This window comes from Solanum lycopersicum, chromosome 4 (genome assembly GCF_036512215.1).
Source record: "Solanum lycopersicum chromosome 4, SLM_r2.1".
Taxonomy (NCBI): domain Eukaryota; kingdom Viridiplantae; phylum Streptophyta; class Magnoliopsida; order Solanales; family Solanaceae; genus Solanum; species Solanum lycopersicum.
In genome coordinates, this window is record NC_090803.1 from 63174524 (window position 1) to 63193815 (window position 19292).

At 30.7% G+C, this 19292-nt stretch overlaps 2 protein-coding genes across 2 annotated transcripts; both read right to left on the reverse strand.

Annotated features, from left to right (window-relative positions):
* Window positions 1-132: 132 nt before the first annotated feature.
* LOC101259041 (uncharacterized) lies at window positions 133-795 on the reverse strand. The gene has a single exon (XM_004237962.4). The coding sequence runs from the start codon at window positions 793-795 to the stop codon at window positions 133-135; it is 663 nt and encodes a 220-aa protein (XP_004238010.1).
* A 1849-nt stretch (window positions 796-2644) lies between these two features.
* On the reverse strand, window positions 2645-11531 carry LOC101247014 (serine/threonine-protein kinase CTR1). The gene is made up of 15 exons (XM_004238493.5): window positions 9861-11531; window positions 9221-9519; window positions 8993-9137; window positions 8068-8183; window positions 7471-7679; window positions 6732-7151; window positions 6587-6627; window positions 6007-6075; window positions 5419-5519; window positions 5241-5325; window positions 5060-5158; window positions 4916-4984; window positions 3445-3576; window positions 3252-3346; window positions 2645-3118 (listed from the first exon to the last, which is right to left on the reverse strand). The coding sequence occupies exons 1-15, from the start codon at window positions 10749-10751 to the stop codon at window positions 3013-3015; spliced, it is 2877 nt and encodes a 958-aa protein (XP_004238541.1). The 5' UTR covers window positions 10752-11531; the 3' UTR covers window positions 2645-3012.
* Window positions 11532-19292: the final 7761 nt, after the last annotated feature.

The following is a 19292-nucleotide window of genomic DNA, read 5'->3' on the forward strand; positions in this document are numbered from 1 at the left end:
AATCATTGTTAATATAAATATAAGGATATAACTATAAATTCTCCAAATGTTTAATTTTAGCGTGAATAATAACTGCCTTTATATTGAACTACGTAGTGAACAAAACAACAAAATGAAACAAACAATTAGAGATCAAGACTCGGAATTCAAACGGTCAAGTGCTTCTCGAGCAGGCGCAAAATTTGGCTGAACCTTTTGAGCTTCCTGATAAGCCTTTCGTGCCTCTTCCTTCAAGCCTTTTTTCTCGTAACAATCGCCCAACAAGCAAAAAGCCTTCACATTATCGCCCTTCAACCTAACAGACTGACTCAAATCCTCAATCACCGAGTCAACTTGTTCCGCAGCCAGTCTCAACTGCGCCCGCTTAAACAAGGCATCCGCTTTCTCCGGCTCCGACAACGACTTCACGGCTAGCGGCGAAAGCGCGACGTCAATGGAATCAAGAGCCGACGTCTTAAACCCCTGTAAATCAAGAGCTAAAGCCTTGAGTATGTGAGCTGCAGCATCTTTCGGGTCTAAAGCTATAGCCAAATCGGCTTGAGCTTCAGCAGATTTAGCAAGAGAAGTAGACTTCGATCGATCCTTAGCTGCTGCTGATTTAGCTTGAGAAAGAAGTTGAGCTCCTTGAACAAAATGACGCTTCGATTGCATATCGGCCCGGTTCCGGAGACGAAGCTTCGAGAAGTACTTCTGGGGAACGTTGTACATGAAAAGGAACATGAAGATTGTTACGAGAATTAAGACTGCTTGAAGAAGAAGATCACGCCACATGTGATTATCGGAGAAAAAATCCATGGCGATTTTCGTTTTCTGGGTTTCTCTGAGAATTTTTCGATTTGGTGTTCAACTTTTAGCGTTTATCAGTCCATCGAAGTATAAAAGTTTACACCAAACTTTTTTGGTTATTATTAATGTGCGTCAATAAAATATTATACTATTTTTCTTTTATTTTATATGTTTTCTTTAAATTTTAAGAGTAAAATAAATTTATTTTTATCGTAAAATTTTTGTAAATTTTATAGATATTTTTGAATTATCAATTATTATTATTCGTAGTACTTTTTATGTAATTTATAAATATATAAATTTCTTTTCAAAAAAATATAAAATTTTACGCGTAAATTTTCAGTCAAATTTAAATTATTTTAACTTTCAAAATATAAAATATATCGTATAAATTGAGAAAGATAAAGAGAGATATTTTTAAAAACATTAAATATATATATATATATATATATATATATATTCCAATAATTGCACCACAAGTCTACGACTCTTGTTGTAACCTTCTAATTGTTAATATCGTGATGATTTTCTATATATTAATGGAAATATATTTGAACTTCGATAGAAATTATTGTATTTGAAAATAATCTTTTAACCTTTTGGATTATTTAATAGTGTATTTTAAAAGTACATATGTGTCGATGTTGACATCATTTATATTTCCTAATTATAAATAGTAACATGTTCACGTGGATAAATATATATCTTTTAAAACCCATTATTAAATAGTACAGAGGGTAAAAAGTGTTTCATAAAATTTGATATCGTAATAGCAATTTCGATCAAAATTGAAATATTTTTCTAACTCTTTTCCCTATATTAATTATACATAGAATAATATCAAATAAAATGTGTGATTAATACTTATAGAAGTTATACATAGATTGAAAAAACATACTAAAGAGAAAAATAATAATACAAATTTAATACCTGCATTATTTTCTAACATCTTCTATCAAAAATACTCTTGATTACTCAATTTTCACTTGTAAATCTCATTGCTAACTTGTAAACTATTTATCAGAAACAGAACATTTAAAAGCCTCTGTAATTAATTTATTTAGATATTTTAAGTAGTTTAATAGTTTTTAAATTAAAAAACTAAATTCTTAATTTAAGTTAAATAATTTAAAAAGTTGAAAAGAAAAAAGGAAGAAGTTAAGTTTAACCAAAGAGACTCTAAATAGTGTTCGCTAGACGTGTTCATAAATCGCGTAATTTTGAGATACTAATGAATGTGTGTGTATGTGGATGCAGGGTTGGTAAATTTATGGATAATGCACAAATACCCCTAAATCTATACCTAAAATTTAAGAGACACACTTATACTATATTAAGGTCATATTACCCCATGAACTTATTTTATAAGTAATTTTCTATCCTTTTTGGCTTACGTGGCACTAGCTTGAAAAAAAAAATCAACCAACGCTGGATCCACGTGATAGTGTCACGTAAGCCGAAAAGGGATAAAAATGATTGATAAAATAAGTTCAGTAGAATAAATCGAGGAAGTACTTGTGCATTATCCTAATAGTATATAATAATCATTGAAAATATAATATCATACGCTATGATACAATGTATAATAACAGAGGGTTAGTTACTCCAGTTCATTACTAATATCCAGTTACTCAATTCACGAAAAATTGTTGTACTTCAAATTATTTTGTAAGCATTTAAACATAAACTTGATATCATGATTCGTGAATTTGAGTTTATATTTGAATATGCAATTTCAGTTTCAAAATTTTTTTGATATCTTTTTCCAATAAACGAGAAAAAATTGGAGTAACATCTTGTGTAGCATATTCACAAGTATCAACGGACAATCCACAAGAATATTAAGATAGATAAACCATAAATAACTGACCTTTTCTATATTATTATTGCTGCAATTAGAATAAAGACTTCCCCGGATGCTACATAATCTTAGACTTCTACAGGGAATAAATACTTCTCCAAATACTACTACATAATTATAATTTCACATTTGTTGTTGACAAAGTTTTAGAGTAGTTTCTTGCAAGAAATTAAACAGCTTTAGAAATGCCTCTTTATCTATAACTGGAACTAACAGAGGCTTGTTATCATTCAAAAAGTTGAAGAGAGCCAACATATTTGCAGTTGTTGGGCTAAGTTTTACCGGATTTCGTCAGCGTTACGTAAACTATGTATCTTCGAACTATGATGAATTTATTCTTCTCCTAGATAAGTGGAGAGAGTATCTTAACTCTTCATTGTTCCTCCCATCTGAATCAACTGTAGTGGAGACTTGAGTAGTTTCTTTAATGTATCCACAATGCTAGCGAAGGATGGGCGTTGTACCGGGTCACTGAGAGAAAACGTGGAAGTATTAACTGACGAAAATAGAGAGAAGAGGTAGAGAATTCTTTGACATAATCGACAACACAAGTTGACTAGTAGAGATCGAGATGGAAAAAAACAGGATGCGGATGTCTACTTACTCATTCCAGCAGGCTTCCATTAGAGACGCCAACATTGGAGAAGTGTTCTGTGGAACAGTGAGCCTCCTGTTCTGGAAAGCTACAGCACCAACTACCTGAAAGCTCACAAATAACACGTCAAATACATCGTGTTTTTTGATATTTAAGTCCGGGAGAAATATGAGGTGTGGGGTGCAGCAGGGAAGAAGTAAACCTGCGCAGGGCTCAGTCCATTCCAAGGCTGTTGCATGGTGACAAGCTCCCATAATATTACACCAAAGCTATAGACATCAGACTTCTCATTTGAGGGTTCTCCACGGAGAAATTCGGGGGCCATCCATTCAGGCTGAAACAAAAAGCAAGAGAGTTACAGGCCTATTGAAAGACGTACAAAAAATTGCACAACCTGCAAAATGTAGAGTTCAAAAAAGATGTCTTTGTACTGCAATCGGAGTAGGTACATTGTCGATGACAGATATGTTTATCGAGTAGCAGGCGCAAACATTAGAGCAATTGCATTTCACTGACTATTGAAAGCAATTAGGGCAATATTTCCTATTAATGGGGAAAAGAGGATTCTGAAAATTAAAGAAGGCGATGCAAAAGGAAATATCAGAGATAGCACCTACTTAAGAAACCAAGAGACAAGAAGCTCTGTAAAATTCTTAACTATATGCATACTCTTCATATACTTTGCTAGCCGATTTTCACAGAAGAACGTGTTTTGTCTACATCAGAACTTCTACTAATAGATAATAAGACGCGGTTTTCCATATCAGAACCTGGCTAAAATGTAAATGTGATAGAAAGAAATGATTGTGATCTAGAAATTATCATGGCAAAAAAACAATAACTGCCTGTATCAGAGGCCCTACAGTATTCAATTCGCATGTTTTTGTAACCTTAATGGCTAAAAGACTTAGCATCTAAGATCAGTAAATGGAGCCAAGCAGCTCATAATTCTCTAGTTGCTCAAACTCGGACGCAGGTGACCAATTTGGGTACAGACCTAGAGATCTGATCCTCCACGAAATAAATTTAAAGATTCAGGAGTATGGATACAAGAAAGGATACAGGTACACGGTTTCAGCTAAAAATAATTCAATTTTCTAAGATATAGTAATTAAAAAATTCTTAAATCATGGACGACTATCTAGAAGGAAAGGAATGCACGGATTTTTGAGATCAAGTTTAAATATGTAATTATTATTAAGTACAGATGCATCTCTTTACTGTTTTTTGGTGTAACGTGTGACTATTGCAAACGATATAGAGGCCATGATAGACTTGTTGAGTTCATTGGACACTCAATGGTATCAAGCCTGTAAATATCTTTAGAGAACCTTCTTATTACGGGCTTTTTTAGCACAAATATCTTTTAAAGATAAAAGAACATATGCCAAGATTGTCTCTGTCTCGAATTCTCGGTTGATTTTGGTCGAAAGTACCCAAAATCCATTGACCATATCATTATGGATACCACACCCATGTCATGCCGACACACGTGCAGCACCAGAAGTGAAGAGTTCACACAAATTAGCTGCTCATTCTAAATGTCTACGGCAAGGTGAAGGACAAGCATCTCGGCGCAACTATTTCCTTGCTCATTATTATTTGGCACAAGATACATATGCAACTTTTTCTTGCATATTAAAGATAGTTTGTTTGTGTTAGGAGGTACTTACAGTTCCAGCAACTGATTTTGATGATATGAACGTATTAGCTTTAAATCTTGAGAGACCAAAATCACACACCTGGAAGAAACATTTCAGAATATCAAAACTGCAAAATTCAACTTTTGACTCGAAGGTAAGTAGGCAACAGTTTACCTTTACGTTCCAATTTTTATCAACCAACAAGTTAGGAGATTTCAGATCCCAATGCACAATGGGTGGGCTCAGACAATGAAGATAGTTGATACCCTTGGCCTGTATTTTAAGCGAATCAGAAACTTTTATAGGTGAAAGCATCAAAAGTATGAAACTGAGAAATTGTGAAATTGACACAAACCACATCCAGAGCCATACGGATACGTCTCCTCTGGTCCAACAACTCCCCAGCAGCTGGTCTGTGTATCAGACGGTAGAGGCTTCCTCTATCCTCGTCATCAAGGCACAGAAACTTAGGCCCCTCAAGTACTTGAAGTTAGAAAGGAAGAATGTTATGCAGCCACTGAAACAAAAGTTACCTGGGCAAATATTCAGTCACAATTGATAGATGAGGGCGTTTGGTAACAGCCCCCATGAACAACACCACATTTGGATGACGGACGCGTTTCATGATTGCAACCTTCAGAAACATGAATACTGAGCTACCATCCAATGATAGATACCAATACAAGAATGTAAATAAAATGAAAATAAAAATGAAACAAAGGAGAAGGTGAAAGAATGCAGGATCACTCTATTCAATACAGGGAACCATCTTTTTACAAATCCATGAACTAGATTTCAGAATATTACAAGCATATATATAAACGCAATTCACAACAAATTGAGACTAGATTGCGAAATGCCAATTAAATTACAACAACTACGATTATATCTCAATCCCAATAGTTTGGTCAGATGCTGTGTATTAGATTAAACTAAACAAAAAGCAAAAGCACTATTTCTTTCTGTAGTTATGCCTTTTGTGCTTGCCCTCGTCATAGAGGGGAAACAAGAAAAAGCAGAGAAGGATCAGCTGTAGAAAGTAGTCTTATCTTTATCAGAAACCTAAAACTTTTTATTGTAGCTAGCATACAACAGTTCCACCAATAATTATATGCACTCACCTCCCTTAAAAACTCCTTCAACTGATCATCATGAAAATCCTGGACAGTAAGCAGCTTGACTGCAACATCCTGCAGTTATTAGTTCCATACTCGATCAGTCCGGAAAAAAAAGAAGGCACACACTATTTCCGATACTAAAAATAGTTTCCACAAAGCATCTTTTAAAAATATATGGAACTTCAACTTCATGCATGTGTTGCCAATCCTTTTTCCCCCTAGTAATACATTCAAGCTAAGAGGAAATGTCTAATCTAGAAACACAAAGTAAGAGCAAATTGGACTACCTCATACGGCGAAGTTTAGTCAATAATGAGATACCACTAGCATCATCAAGCAATGATCTGAACATTACAATTCTATTGAGATGGAGTTATACAAATGTCTTATTTCAATGTGATTTACATAATTGCCTCAACAATTGACACAACATCATCCCTACACCTTTGATAAGTAATGCAGTCAATACAGGTACAAACATGCAAAATGATTATTATATTTTTTAGGTTTGAACAGAATCTTCTAATCTTCTAAATTATCATCATGATTACTATTGCGACAACACAAAATAAATAACACTCACCGATCCATTCCATTCAGCACGATGTACTGTTCCAAATGAACCTGCATGAAAGAAGAGTAGTACATCAAGATACACTGATGTCAAACAGGATTCAATAACTGAGGATTAATTTACAGCCAGTTCATATTTATTGACAAACACGCACCAGCTCCTACACGCTCTTTTATATGTAATTCATCCCATGAGATCTCAAGCCAGTCCATTGCAAGAAAAGGTTCAAGATGCAGATATCTTGGATTTGTTGTTGTCGGATGTTTCTCACGGTTCCCAGTTCTACCTCCAGGCTCCATTACATCCATTTTGCCTATTAAAGTAGATTTTGGCGGTCTGCCAGATTGCAATGGTGAATTTTTGGACAGAACAACCTCCTTCTTGTAAGTCTGCCTGATAATAATTTTGTCTTCTCTAGGTCTAGAATTCTCATCTCCTGCTGTTTCAGCCGCAACAAGAACTTCACATGGCTTAGCTTCCAAAGCTTGATAAGGTTGGTAAAGTGGATCATTTGGAAATTTTGGCTTATCACTGACAACAATTCCCTTCACATGTTTACTCTCAACATGGGGGTCTGCAAGAGAAGAAATTGCAAATTTATTCACTCTAATAGTGACAATGAAGATTCTGAATTTCAAAAATTACCCAACTGCTGATTCTAACAATTAAATAAATGCATAAAACAAGCTCTTTCTATGAAGTCCAGAAGAAAACTTCCACATGAGCTTATTCCTGTGCTGCAATCAGACTACTTTGTAATAGAGATAAACATATATAGTGATCCATATGAGAAGGCCAATCATCTTATCATTTCTGTTATATAAACAACTTCACGTTCAACCAGCGACATCCCTTTTCTTCTATCAATAGGCACCAATTAAATAATAGCACACCTGTATGCAAAGCATTTTCTGGAGCAGCAAATGTGTCATTTGAATGCAGTAACTGATTACTTATGTCACTATCCATATAAGGTTGTTGAAACTCTGTCAAATGAGATACTTGAAGTGGTGAAGGCACACGAGACAATACACCTCCATTGATAGAGGAATCTGGACCATGTACGTTTCCTGGATCCCCAACAAGATCAACCACAAATTCTCTGATAAAATAAACACACAAGTCAATAATAATGAACTAAAAATGAACATCAAGATCGCCAGTATTTAAACATGTATTAAATCTCCTGATCGTTGGACTTGGGCCTTTCAGAAATGTGTCATACCTGAAGATTATAATGCAAAATCGAAGCAGCAAAGGTCCACTACTTTAATCTTATTAAATACTCATGAAATCACAATTAAAGTCTGAAAGAAATGTCAAGTACGAAGTAACCAATAATGAGGTCTCAAATATTATATCAGATTAAAATATTGGAGATACATTTGAAACATAAACCAAAACCGCTAAGGAGAAAATACTTGTTGATGGTTAGAGCCTTAGAGGAGATAACTACTTTGATTGAAGAGATAGTGGATAAGATGTTTTACCTTGACAATCTTCTGTCGTCCTCAATTATTACCAGACAAGAAGACCGGTGATCTGCGACACAATACTTGCAACCTCGAGCTATCCTACAAGGCAAACCTACGTAATCTGCCAATTTCTGTATATCATAAAATCACCAGTTAAATTCAGTCTTCGAAAACCTTCCTTTCAATAATCAACTAATTACAAGAATGGTAAAATGAGAGAGCAAGTCAGAACTCTATCTCACCCTGCCAGCCTACCCACTAAACAATTACACGGGGAAAAGATATTATTTCAACTAGAATAAGTGAGCCTTAATTTCACATTCATTACTGGATAAGATCCATTATGATTATTTCTTCACAAGCTACTTTCAAGGGTGATTTTTTTATGCAATAACTTTTAATTGCCTATGGTGAGTGTCAAGCAGAAACTTTTTTGTTAAGCCGCTCAAAAGTTATGAAAACAACCTGGGTAAAACTGACAATCAATATGCCCCTTTATCGAACACCATACCGAGTTCATAATCAAGTACATAACTTCTCAAGTCCGATTGCAGCACTGAGGAAGCTAACACACTGACAAATTCATCAAAAAGGGGCAGTTGATCACTGTCTACTCACAAACTTGAAACACTTCTTGTATGGCATAGTCAATATTGCACTATAACTAGCTTCTTTCCAGTCACTTAGCACAATTCATTTGACCCTAATTAGGAAAATATTTCATCTGATTCGCAGCAAATTACTTCTCAGGTTTCGGATCGAAGACTTACTTATTTTTCTCCTACTATACCAGTCAATGTGCAGCTAAAGTGGAACTTATGAAAAGCACCAGGAGAGGGGGAGGAGAAGCAATTTCTACATGGATCTAATTGCAAAGAATGTCAAAAAGACGATTGAGGCTTCGAAGTTCAAACATATGAAAAAGAAGTCTCTCACTAACCTTGAACAGAATAGCTCTATGCCTGCAAAGTCCTGAGGAGAAACTGCCAATTGGTAGCACAATGCACTTCTGCAGATCTTGTAATCTCTTGCTAACAGCTTGCCACCGCTGATGAAGATCACCTTGTTCCACCGGAAAAGAGCCCCTTAAATTTCAAGGAAACCAATATCACACACAAGAATATGAAGTCCAAAAGAGCATACTTCGAAAGAAAATCAATAAACCCACCCCATATAGACAGCGACAAGCTTGCCAAGGTTTTCTGCCAAGACTAATGTATTCTCAGCAGCAAAGTAAATTTCTTGAGCTTTATCTTCTAATTCCCTGAGCATTGAATCCCCACGCCTATCAATAAGAACAACCTCCATTGATGTCTCACTGGGTTCAATCCCTTTTAATGCCATTAGAGATGGTATTTGTTTACCATCCTCTGTGGCATTACACATAACCCACAAATATGGATTCATTCCTAATATGTTGTAAAACCCATCAGAAATCTTATCAGCATAAGACAACGAACCACTCACCTGAAATTTTTTTCGCAAACTTCACCGTCAAATAATTAAGAACCCACAGGAATAAATGATAAATACTTACAGCTAAACTAATAGGAAACAGAATTATTCTCCCCATAAGAATAACTACCAGACATGTTCTTCCGGTGAAATATAAGTAGCTCAATTGATTGGCTATTGGCTACCTGAATATTTATCTAATCGGTGAGGGTTCGATTACCACCATATAATCCCCTTCTCCATTTCCGCTACTCCCAATTTTGGAAGGAAAAAAGACATGCATTTCCCCGCAGCACTATAGAGTGTGTGCGAAAGAGAGAGGAAGAGGGAGGAAAAGAAAGAGGTATATATACCCATAAACGATAAGATACAGTTTGAGCATCAGAAGATCCACCAAGGCCCTTGATATTTTTGCACTCCTGCAGAAGAATAGGCTCTCCAGAAGCAAGCATTGCTTGCTCTACAAGCTTTTTAGCGAGCGTCAGCTGCAAGTAATAGCTCTCCTTCGACTTCTGTATCAATGTATCTTCGTTATCAACTCTCTCCTCCGCATCCTGCCCCACCACTTCCTCCTCCACTTCCCTTGTCGTCGACGTCTGCGTGTCTTTAACTCCCGTACTCGGCCAGTTCCCATCCACCGTTGTTCCTGAAAACAAACTCCCCGCATAACTAGTACTTCCCCAACTCGACAGCCTTTGCAATGAAGTTTGTCTCTCAAATTGCTTCCCCACACAACTGTAATTGCTTCCACTACTCGATAACCTCTGCAATGAAGCTTTCCGATCAAATGTCCCCTGCTGTTTCTGCTCTAGCGGTGCCACGTGGCAATCAACCTGCAATTCATGTATCGGTACAGCTTCAGGTGGAACAGGTAGCAAAAGTTCATGTTCATCCTCTGTATCTCCATCATCCAATTTGATCTTCACGTGATTCCGTATCGATTTCCCTTTCTTATTTTTCTCAGTCAGCCAGTTCACAAAAGCAGCCAACTGCTTCCCGTGAATCTTATCACGGTTCCCGTACGAAAACGTAGCATCATCATTATTGTTATCAGTCTCTTTCACATCACTTATGAGCTGTTTCGACGCGACAACATCTCTCTCTTTCGAAGAAGATTTTCGATCTTCAACGTCACTGATCTTCTTCTCCTTCTCCTTCTCGTGATCATTAACAAACTTTGCAGATGCATCCAACCCACGATCAGGAAATTGCCTTGGAAAAAAGTAAGTCGTTCTATGCGGCATTTTTTCACACCCTCACGTGAACAAAAATCTCACCCAACCAAAAAAAAAAAAAAGTTCCCACCCGCCCGCACGCTTCCTCAACTACTTTCACCTTTATCAAACCCAAACTCCGATCCACCGTACAACCGCCGGAAAAAAAATCCGATCACCAACAATATCAATCAAAACACATTCTACTCAACCTGATCACGTTTCAACAGCTCAACTATGTTATCCCTGAATATATGAAACCAAACCGAACCAATCCACTTATTCTGCTTTCTGCTAACTAGTTGGAAATAAATTTCATATAGCAGATATCACCATTTTCATATAAATCAACAGAAAACTTATAAGTAATCAAAAAAAAACGATATGAATGCTCTTTTCCCTTGAAGTTATCAATTTGCAACAGAGCAGAAGCAGACAAATAGCTTTTAAGCAAATAGATTTTTCGGCTTCTGCAGAGAGAAAAAAAAAAACGAAACAGAAGTTAAGGGGATGATATATTTTAAGCGTAGAGTAAAAAAGAACTATAAATTGGGTGGGAAATTGGAAAATAAATAAATTAAAAGAGTAGAGAAGCTAATGTGCGCTGAAGGGTACAATGCGCGCCATATTATAAAAATGAACACGTCAGAGTTAACGGCGACATGCAATCGACACGTGGATAAAGTGACGGTGAGTGCGCACTGTTCACCCTGGCGTAGGTTAGAGAGCAGTAAAGACGAGGGTTCTGTTAACAGAATTAAAAAATGGTGGCAAAAAGGAACCCAATAGAGCGTTAATAGGTTGTAAGACTCATCCAATTTTGTGATTGAAGCAACTATATCTTATAATTATTACTTAAAATAATATATATTTTTAAATAATTTACGTGATATTATTTGATCTAATAAAATTTAAAAAATAAGTAAATATTTTATTTTATTTGTTAAATTACTTTTATTTAATAGTAAAAATTCAGGATAACACGTCGTCGCAATCAACCTATCAACTTACTTATCGTCTCTATCTTTAGGTGAATATTTTGTGATAAGCATTTTGTGCAATAGTCTAACAATCATACGAGTGATGCAAATCGTAGTAGATAATAACTATCTCCGTCTCATTTCATATATCACCTTTCGAATTTTAAGAGTTAAATAAATTTATCTTTAATCGTAAATTTTTTATAAATCTTATAAACATTTTGAATTATCAATTATTGTGACTCATAATATTTTTTACGTAATTTACAAATATATAAATTTCATTTTTACAAAAATTTAAAATTTTATGCACAAATTTCCGATCAAACTTAAACTGTTTGACTCTCAAAACATAAAAGGTGTCATATAAATTAGAACAGAGAAAGTATTATATAGTTAACTCAGTTCAGAAAAATTACCCTTCAAACTAACTAAATCGTCCACATAACGATATATATATATATATATCATTATTTTAAATTTCTAAGTATTTAAATACTTTTAAGAGTATAAATAATTAGTAATACAATTTTATATAATTGATGAGTTTCTATTGGTTTTAATTTCGGCTGGGCATGTGACGAGTGCAGGGGAACCTGTGGATTAGGTTGTTACAGCTCAGTGATTTAATAATAATACTAATTATGCTTCAATCTAAAAAAAATTTTAAAAAAATTTCTTATTTTAATATTATAATGTCAAAAATACAACTAAAAAACACTATAATGTTTTTTTATATTGTTTAGCTTTAGATTAAAAACATGCGTAGAAAGTATACCTTTAAATAATATTCAGATATTTAAATAATTATTTATTTCAATTAAATATTTATTTGTATAATCGATATTTATTTCAATTAAATTAAATTATAAACTGTCTGGGTTAGAGAGTTCATGAATTAGAAACTGGTATAATAGAATATTAAAATACTCACTGGTTGAGTATTGCGGTGATTTTATTGGGTTTAAAAAATAATATATTACCCCTACATATTTTGAAAATGAAATAATTTTTTTAATTTAAAATAAATGGAATTATCACATTCACGAATATTTTTAAATATATTAAAAATTATCCTTCGCACTATAATTATGATATATTATTTTTAGTAACTACAAATTGAGTAATGATATTAACTAAATTCCATACGTGTCTTTTTTGTTTCTTCTGGTTTTCAAAATCTGCCCATTAAATTTCATGGTATATTTCTTTTATTTTATTAGAGCATAGATTAAAAGTATCTTAATACACTTCATTATTTATATTGTATTAGTGGTATAAATTTTAATTTTTATATTATTAGTATAAATTTTTGAAAAAAATTTAACAACTATTGGTATTTCGTGAAGTTCTATTTTCATTTTATATTTATATGTTTAAAGTCTAATTATTTATCCTAAATTTAAAGATTTCAAGTTAGGTCAAAGTGAAGGTTATGATTAATATACATATGACATATCGTATCGATCGAAGAGGAAAAGTCCCCAGTATCTTAGAATTATGCAAATCTCATATAGTAGAGCTGTAAGGATATTGAAACTATAAAAGAGGAGGTGTACATAACACCGAAACAAACTTAGGATAAGAACATGAGAAATACAGGGTATAAAACAGATATTATATCATAGTGACGTATTTTAAAGTCATATGAATTTAGATCAAGAGCGAATAATAGTACTAACATGTTTAGTACTTATTACACCAAGAGGAATGAAATTGAGAGTGGGATTATATAAAATCTAGTGAAAGTGACGTTGAAAGATAAAATGAGGAAGATAAGGCTAAAATAATTTGAACGTATAAAAAAATAATCGTAATACATAAATAAAAAGATATAAATGACTCGAATATCATTTGTATTTTATATGATATTCTTTAAGTAATTAAGCCTAAAATTATCACTAACATATACGGAGAAAAAATCTTATTTATATCTTTCTTGAAAAAGAAAATCTATGTTCTTGAAGTAACAAAATAGTGTGTAAAATAGAATTGAAGTTTTTTAAATATATTTTATTTTCTATAAAGAGAAAAAAAAAAGTTAACTAGAAGTGATATTACGCACTATTATTCTACCTAAATTTTCTTTCAAGAAAAAATGTTACCTACACGTAAAATTGGCTTAGCCCAGCTTTTTATAATTTTATTTACGCTTTAAAAGATATCAAATAATTCTAAAGAAAAAATGTATGATGAAAAAAAAAAGGTTAAAAATTTAAAATTGAGATATTCAGTGTAAGCTTAATTTTAAGTTTTCTAATTAATTATAGTAGAATGGTAAATTCAATTTTAATTTTTTAATGAAGAATATAGATAAAGCGCGATTGATATTTGAATAATCAGGAATCTTTTTTTATTATTATTAATAAAATTCAAACTAAATATTTTTGTCTCGCATCATTATTGATCATTGAGAGGTTAACAATATATCTTCACTTGTCAAAAAATAATAACATTCATTTGATCTTGATCTTTATGAATTGAAAAATAGACTAATTTAAATTCGATCCTTTTTATACTATTTATAAACAACTCGTTTTGATAATAAGTAAATATTCAAGTGAATGATATATAAATATATTTTCGAACCTTCTTAGAATATATACTATATATAGCCGAACTCGTCATTAGATAGTGATTTTTAATTAATATTCAAAATAATTTATAAATATTTTTTTTTGCCAAAAATAGTAAGAAGAGTATAAAAAATATTACTTTCAAATACAAAATTATTTTTAAAAAAAAAATTGCTAAAAAAGAAGTATCAATAGTAAATTATAGGAGTAATTGGTGACCCCCATGTGGATTTCTGCAAAAGAGGAACTAAATAAATATTAAACAAACAAATAAATATGCATAAAATAAAAGAATTGCATCTGGCTTAAATCCTGGAGCTAACTAAATTAATATGATTGGAATTGGGTATTGCTTGACTGTTGGAAATTCCAAGAGTTACCTCTCTGAAATTTTTTATCAGTTACGATAGTTCATATTGAATCGCAATTAAATTTAAATTTATATTAATAAATTTTATAAATTTATATTAAATGCAATTAAATTTATATCAATAAGTTTCATAAATCGATATTTGAAGGATGAATGCAGTGGCGTAGCCATTTTTATGTCAGGGTATTCAATTGGACACGTTTCGTCAAAAAATTATATCTTATGTATAAGTAAAAGAACAAATAAAGTGGTTAAATAATATATTTTGGACATCCTTGACATAACTATATAATGTAGGCTTGTTAATATAGGCGTCTTGGAAGAGTAAAGACACACAAACTTAAAGTATTCGTGTGTTCGACTCTCACTAGTTGCAAAAAGAATTTTTCGTAAAATTTCTAACTCCGTCACTAAATAAATGCTCTCTAACAAACACCGTAATTCATACTTTGAATTCGTAACTTTAAAACTTTATTAGAAAATTTAAAAGACAACAAAAACTAGTGTATATGATATCATAAGTCAAAACCAAAGGAACAACTAACAAGTACAACTTTTTAATAAATATAACTTTTTATAATCAAATTATGTATAATAGACTTTATAGTATAATTATTTTTCCAAACTTTACACATAGTAAAAATTTATCTGTATCGAATTATTTTTTTAGACTCAATATATTACACAAAAAAATGTTAACCAGATATCAAAATTCATATCTATTGAAATTGAAATATGATAAAAATATGAAATTTGAATTTTAAATTTTAAATCTATTTTTTATTTGTCAACAAAAATTTATCCACATAGTATTCCTTTTGCATGATTATTTTTTTTCCTATTATATAGATAGGAGAAATGAAATTTTTTATTTTTAATAGGGAATAATTATTGGTGCCTTTTAGTTGCTAATTAAATTATTGTCCTAATTGATTTGACCTTTGTCCTCACATTAAAAAAAATATTGACAGTTAGTCAGTTATTAGTTAATAACAACTTTACATAGAGTTTAACCAATTCTTATAATTTGAAATTCTAAAACTTTATAAATATTGAAATTTTTATGAAATTTAATCTTTGTTAAAGTTCTTGGACACTACTCTAATATAAACATTGACTCATACATATATAAAGGTACTCCCTCAAGTCAAATATTCATGAATAAAAATTTTATTATATTTGTGTATTTCAATTAATTACTATAATTTAAAAATTGTCGTTTTAATTTCATCATATTTAATGGATTACTTATAACAAAAGTCATTAAATTCAACCGAATTCATACTTTATACCCTACAAATTAAATAAATAAATAATAATAGAATTAGCTATGATTAACTTGTCAGCGATCTGTTGTTAGTTATTTTGAGCGATAAAACTTTATTGTTTAACTATGAAATTTGTTTGATATGCTACGTTTGCCTTGTGTTTGATATTTTTGGTACGTATAAGATAATTATTATAATCAATAATCTTGTTAAAAGAATATGCAATCACAAACTTAATTGGATGTTTTATAGTTTAATCCCATAATTAATCATGACATATTGGACATAATGAGTTCTAGAGGAAACATACGTGCATTACAATACATAATTTATAATTATAATAAAATATAAAAAGGAACATTAGTGGACCACAAATGACTTGTTAATTTTTAATTATAAGACACAATTGACTTTGAATTTCACTCACCTAATTAAATGTTATTATTTATGTACAAATATCTTTCCAATTTTAAACAAGAAAATCATTTAATGTACCGATAGAAATTAAGTAAAAACAGAAAATAACAATATCTAATTCGACTCATATTTAATTGTATTCTCTTTGTATAAAGAGTAAAATATTGTTCAGCACCAAATAATACGCGATAAAATTTTATTATTAAAATTTAAAATGATAAAATCTCGTTTATTAACTAATCAATATAATATGTTCGATAAAATCTCACAAATAAAATTCAAAATATATAACAATATATATAAACAATAAATTCTCACAACAAAACATTGTTCATTAATACCAAGTAAAATATATATATAAATAAATTGGTCCATTTACCAATGAAGATAGAGTTTAACACCAAAGATTTTAAAGAAATCCTCAAATATAATTTAGAATATTTACTCATTTGGTCCCTTAGTTGATGATATGTTTAATGTTTGATCCTTACAATATTTTGTGGTTATCGTATCGATAATAGATTTAATTTTTAATTATCAAATCTTAAATATTCAATATTGAAAATTTTATAATATTTGAACTTTTTATGACTATTTTATCCTCCAAAAACTGAATACCAATAAAATGCAATATAATACATCGATAATTAAATAGTTTAGCGCTTAATAATTTATTATTAATTATTTTTGAAGGTTAAATTTACCCAACCAAAAATCACAAGGATACAATTATAATTTATTGATATTTGAGGGATTAAAAGTGCTAATTCCCCTAATGATGTAGGTGTTCTTTTCAAAATTAAATTCTTCAATTTTTATTTTTTTTGACTTTTTATAGGAGATATTTTTTAAAAAATATATATATAATATTATAATATTGGTCCAATTAAAATTAGTTACAAAAGGTCCCTACTAAGTGGAGCACATATTTTTTAGTTTCTTATTGGTTCATTTCCTAGTATTAAAAAAAATCAACTTGCACATGAATTTTTTAGTGGATTGGCTTTTGGGTACCCAAAAAAGCAATGATTTCTAAAAAAAATTATATAAAAATAATAATTTTTCTGTTTATAGAAAAAGATGAAATTGATCTCAGCAAACGGTTTGTTTCTGCAAAAGAGGAAACAATGACTTTATAAAAAAAAAAAAAGTATTTCTTTTAATAATTTAATTTGTCGTTTGCTTAAAGTGGAAGCCTATAGTATAAACAATATATAGAGATGTGTGCCAATAATAGAACCTAAACATGATTAATACTTAATTAACTATTAGATATTGAATTAATTATGCATTTACCACCTGAGTCAAAATATCAACACTAGATATGCTTCGATTCGTTTTATCGTTATTATATTATTTTAATAAATATAATGATGGAATAGTGTTCTGATGCTTCCATTTGTCATTTTTCTTCGTTATATAATAATAATTTTAATAATAATATAATAAAATTTAAATAATAGTCAAATTTCTATATTTAAAATAACAAGAATGATCTAAAAGGGGCCAATTGAGGAGGAAAATGATACAAAATGATGAAGTGGGACGTAAAAATACATAACAATAATAACAAATTCACTAAAATTTCATTGAGAATGTAAAAGTATAAATCCTACACAAATCATTACTCTTTAGTTAAAGAAATTACTAATTATTTGTATAAAGCTCATGGATTAACTGTTTGGTTTAAATAGTTAATTATTAGTAAATTATTATCACATAATTTTGTTCACTTTGTATCTTAATTATTATATAGATTAAATTTGGCTTGCTATGATAAGAGTGGGATTTGGATTCTAACAATGCATTCCACTCCAATAAATAAATAAATATATATTTCATTTTCATGATAAATGAATTTTAATTTATAAGTTACATTTTAATTTATTTAATTTGTACATTAAATATACTTATATTTTAATAATATTCATGAACTATCAATAAATATTGCTTAATGAAAACTCTTGTCTTGCAAAAAAAAAACGTATTCCTACATATAAAGTTTACTTTCTTTGAAAAGGTAATCATTTAAAAAAAACAAAAAAAAAACGCTTTTTTTAAAAATATTTGAGACATTTATCAAAAACGTAAAATCACACTTTTGAATGCTATTTATTTTGTAGCTTAATTGAATCTTAACGATTTAGTTATTATTTATTTTTCTGTTTATTCATCAGTCATCTTCAAATACTTTGACCTGCCTCCTAATTCATAAATCAAATAAAATTTATTTTAAACTTTTTAAAATATTGTCATCTTTATTCAAACAGAATGTTTGATTGAAATAGAATTCAAAAAAAAATAGACGTATTTTTTTAATTTAATTTCACATATACATGAAAAAATTTAATCAAATCATATTGTCTAAATTAACAATCTATTTAATCGTTCTAATTATTTTATTATTCAAAAACTTTCAAAAGTTTTGTATGGAGCATATGCGTACGATGAGGCAACAAAAGATCTAAAATAATTGTAGAGCAATAGTAATTAAATAAATGTGATAACTATAATAATAATATTATTAGTATTATTTTATATTAAAAAAAAACAGTACATTTTCTGGAATTTTCAACCAAAACAAAGACTTTGATACTATTTTCAACAATTAAAAACCCAAAAGTGGGAGATGATTAAGATTCTACTACATATATTACTAGGTTGGTGGGGTACAAATTACAACATTAGCAACATTTAATTAAGAATAACCAATAAAATTAATGAAAAAAATTTAAGCACATAAGGTTTAGACTGGAGTGATAAAGTTGACAAATGGGAGTAGCGCTATCCCCTATTAACACCAATCCTTGTTTTCTTTTTTCTTTTTCTTTTTATTTCGACACTGTGCTTGGAGTCTGCATCAGAGCTTCGATCAAATTCAGATCGTGCATTGTAGGACGCATTCTGAAGTTATGCTCCTAACATAATTTTCTATATACCCAGGACTCAAGCTGTGACTT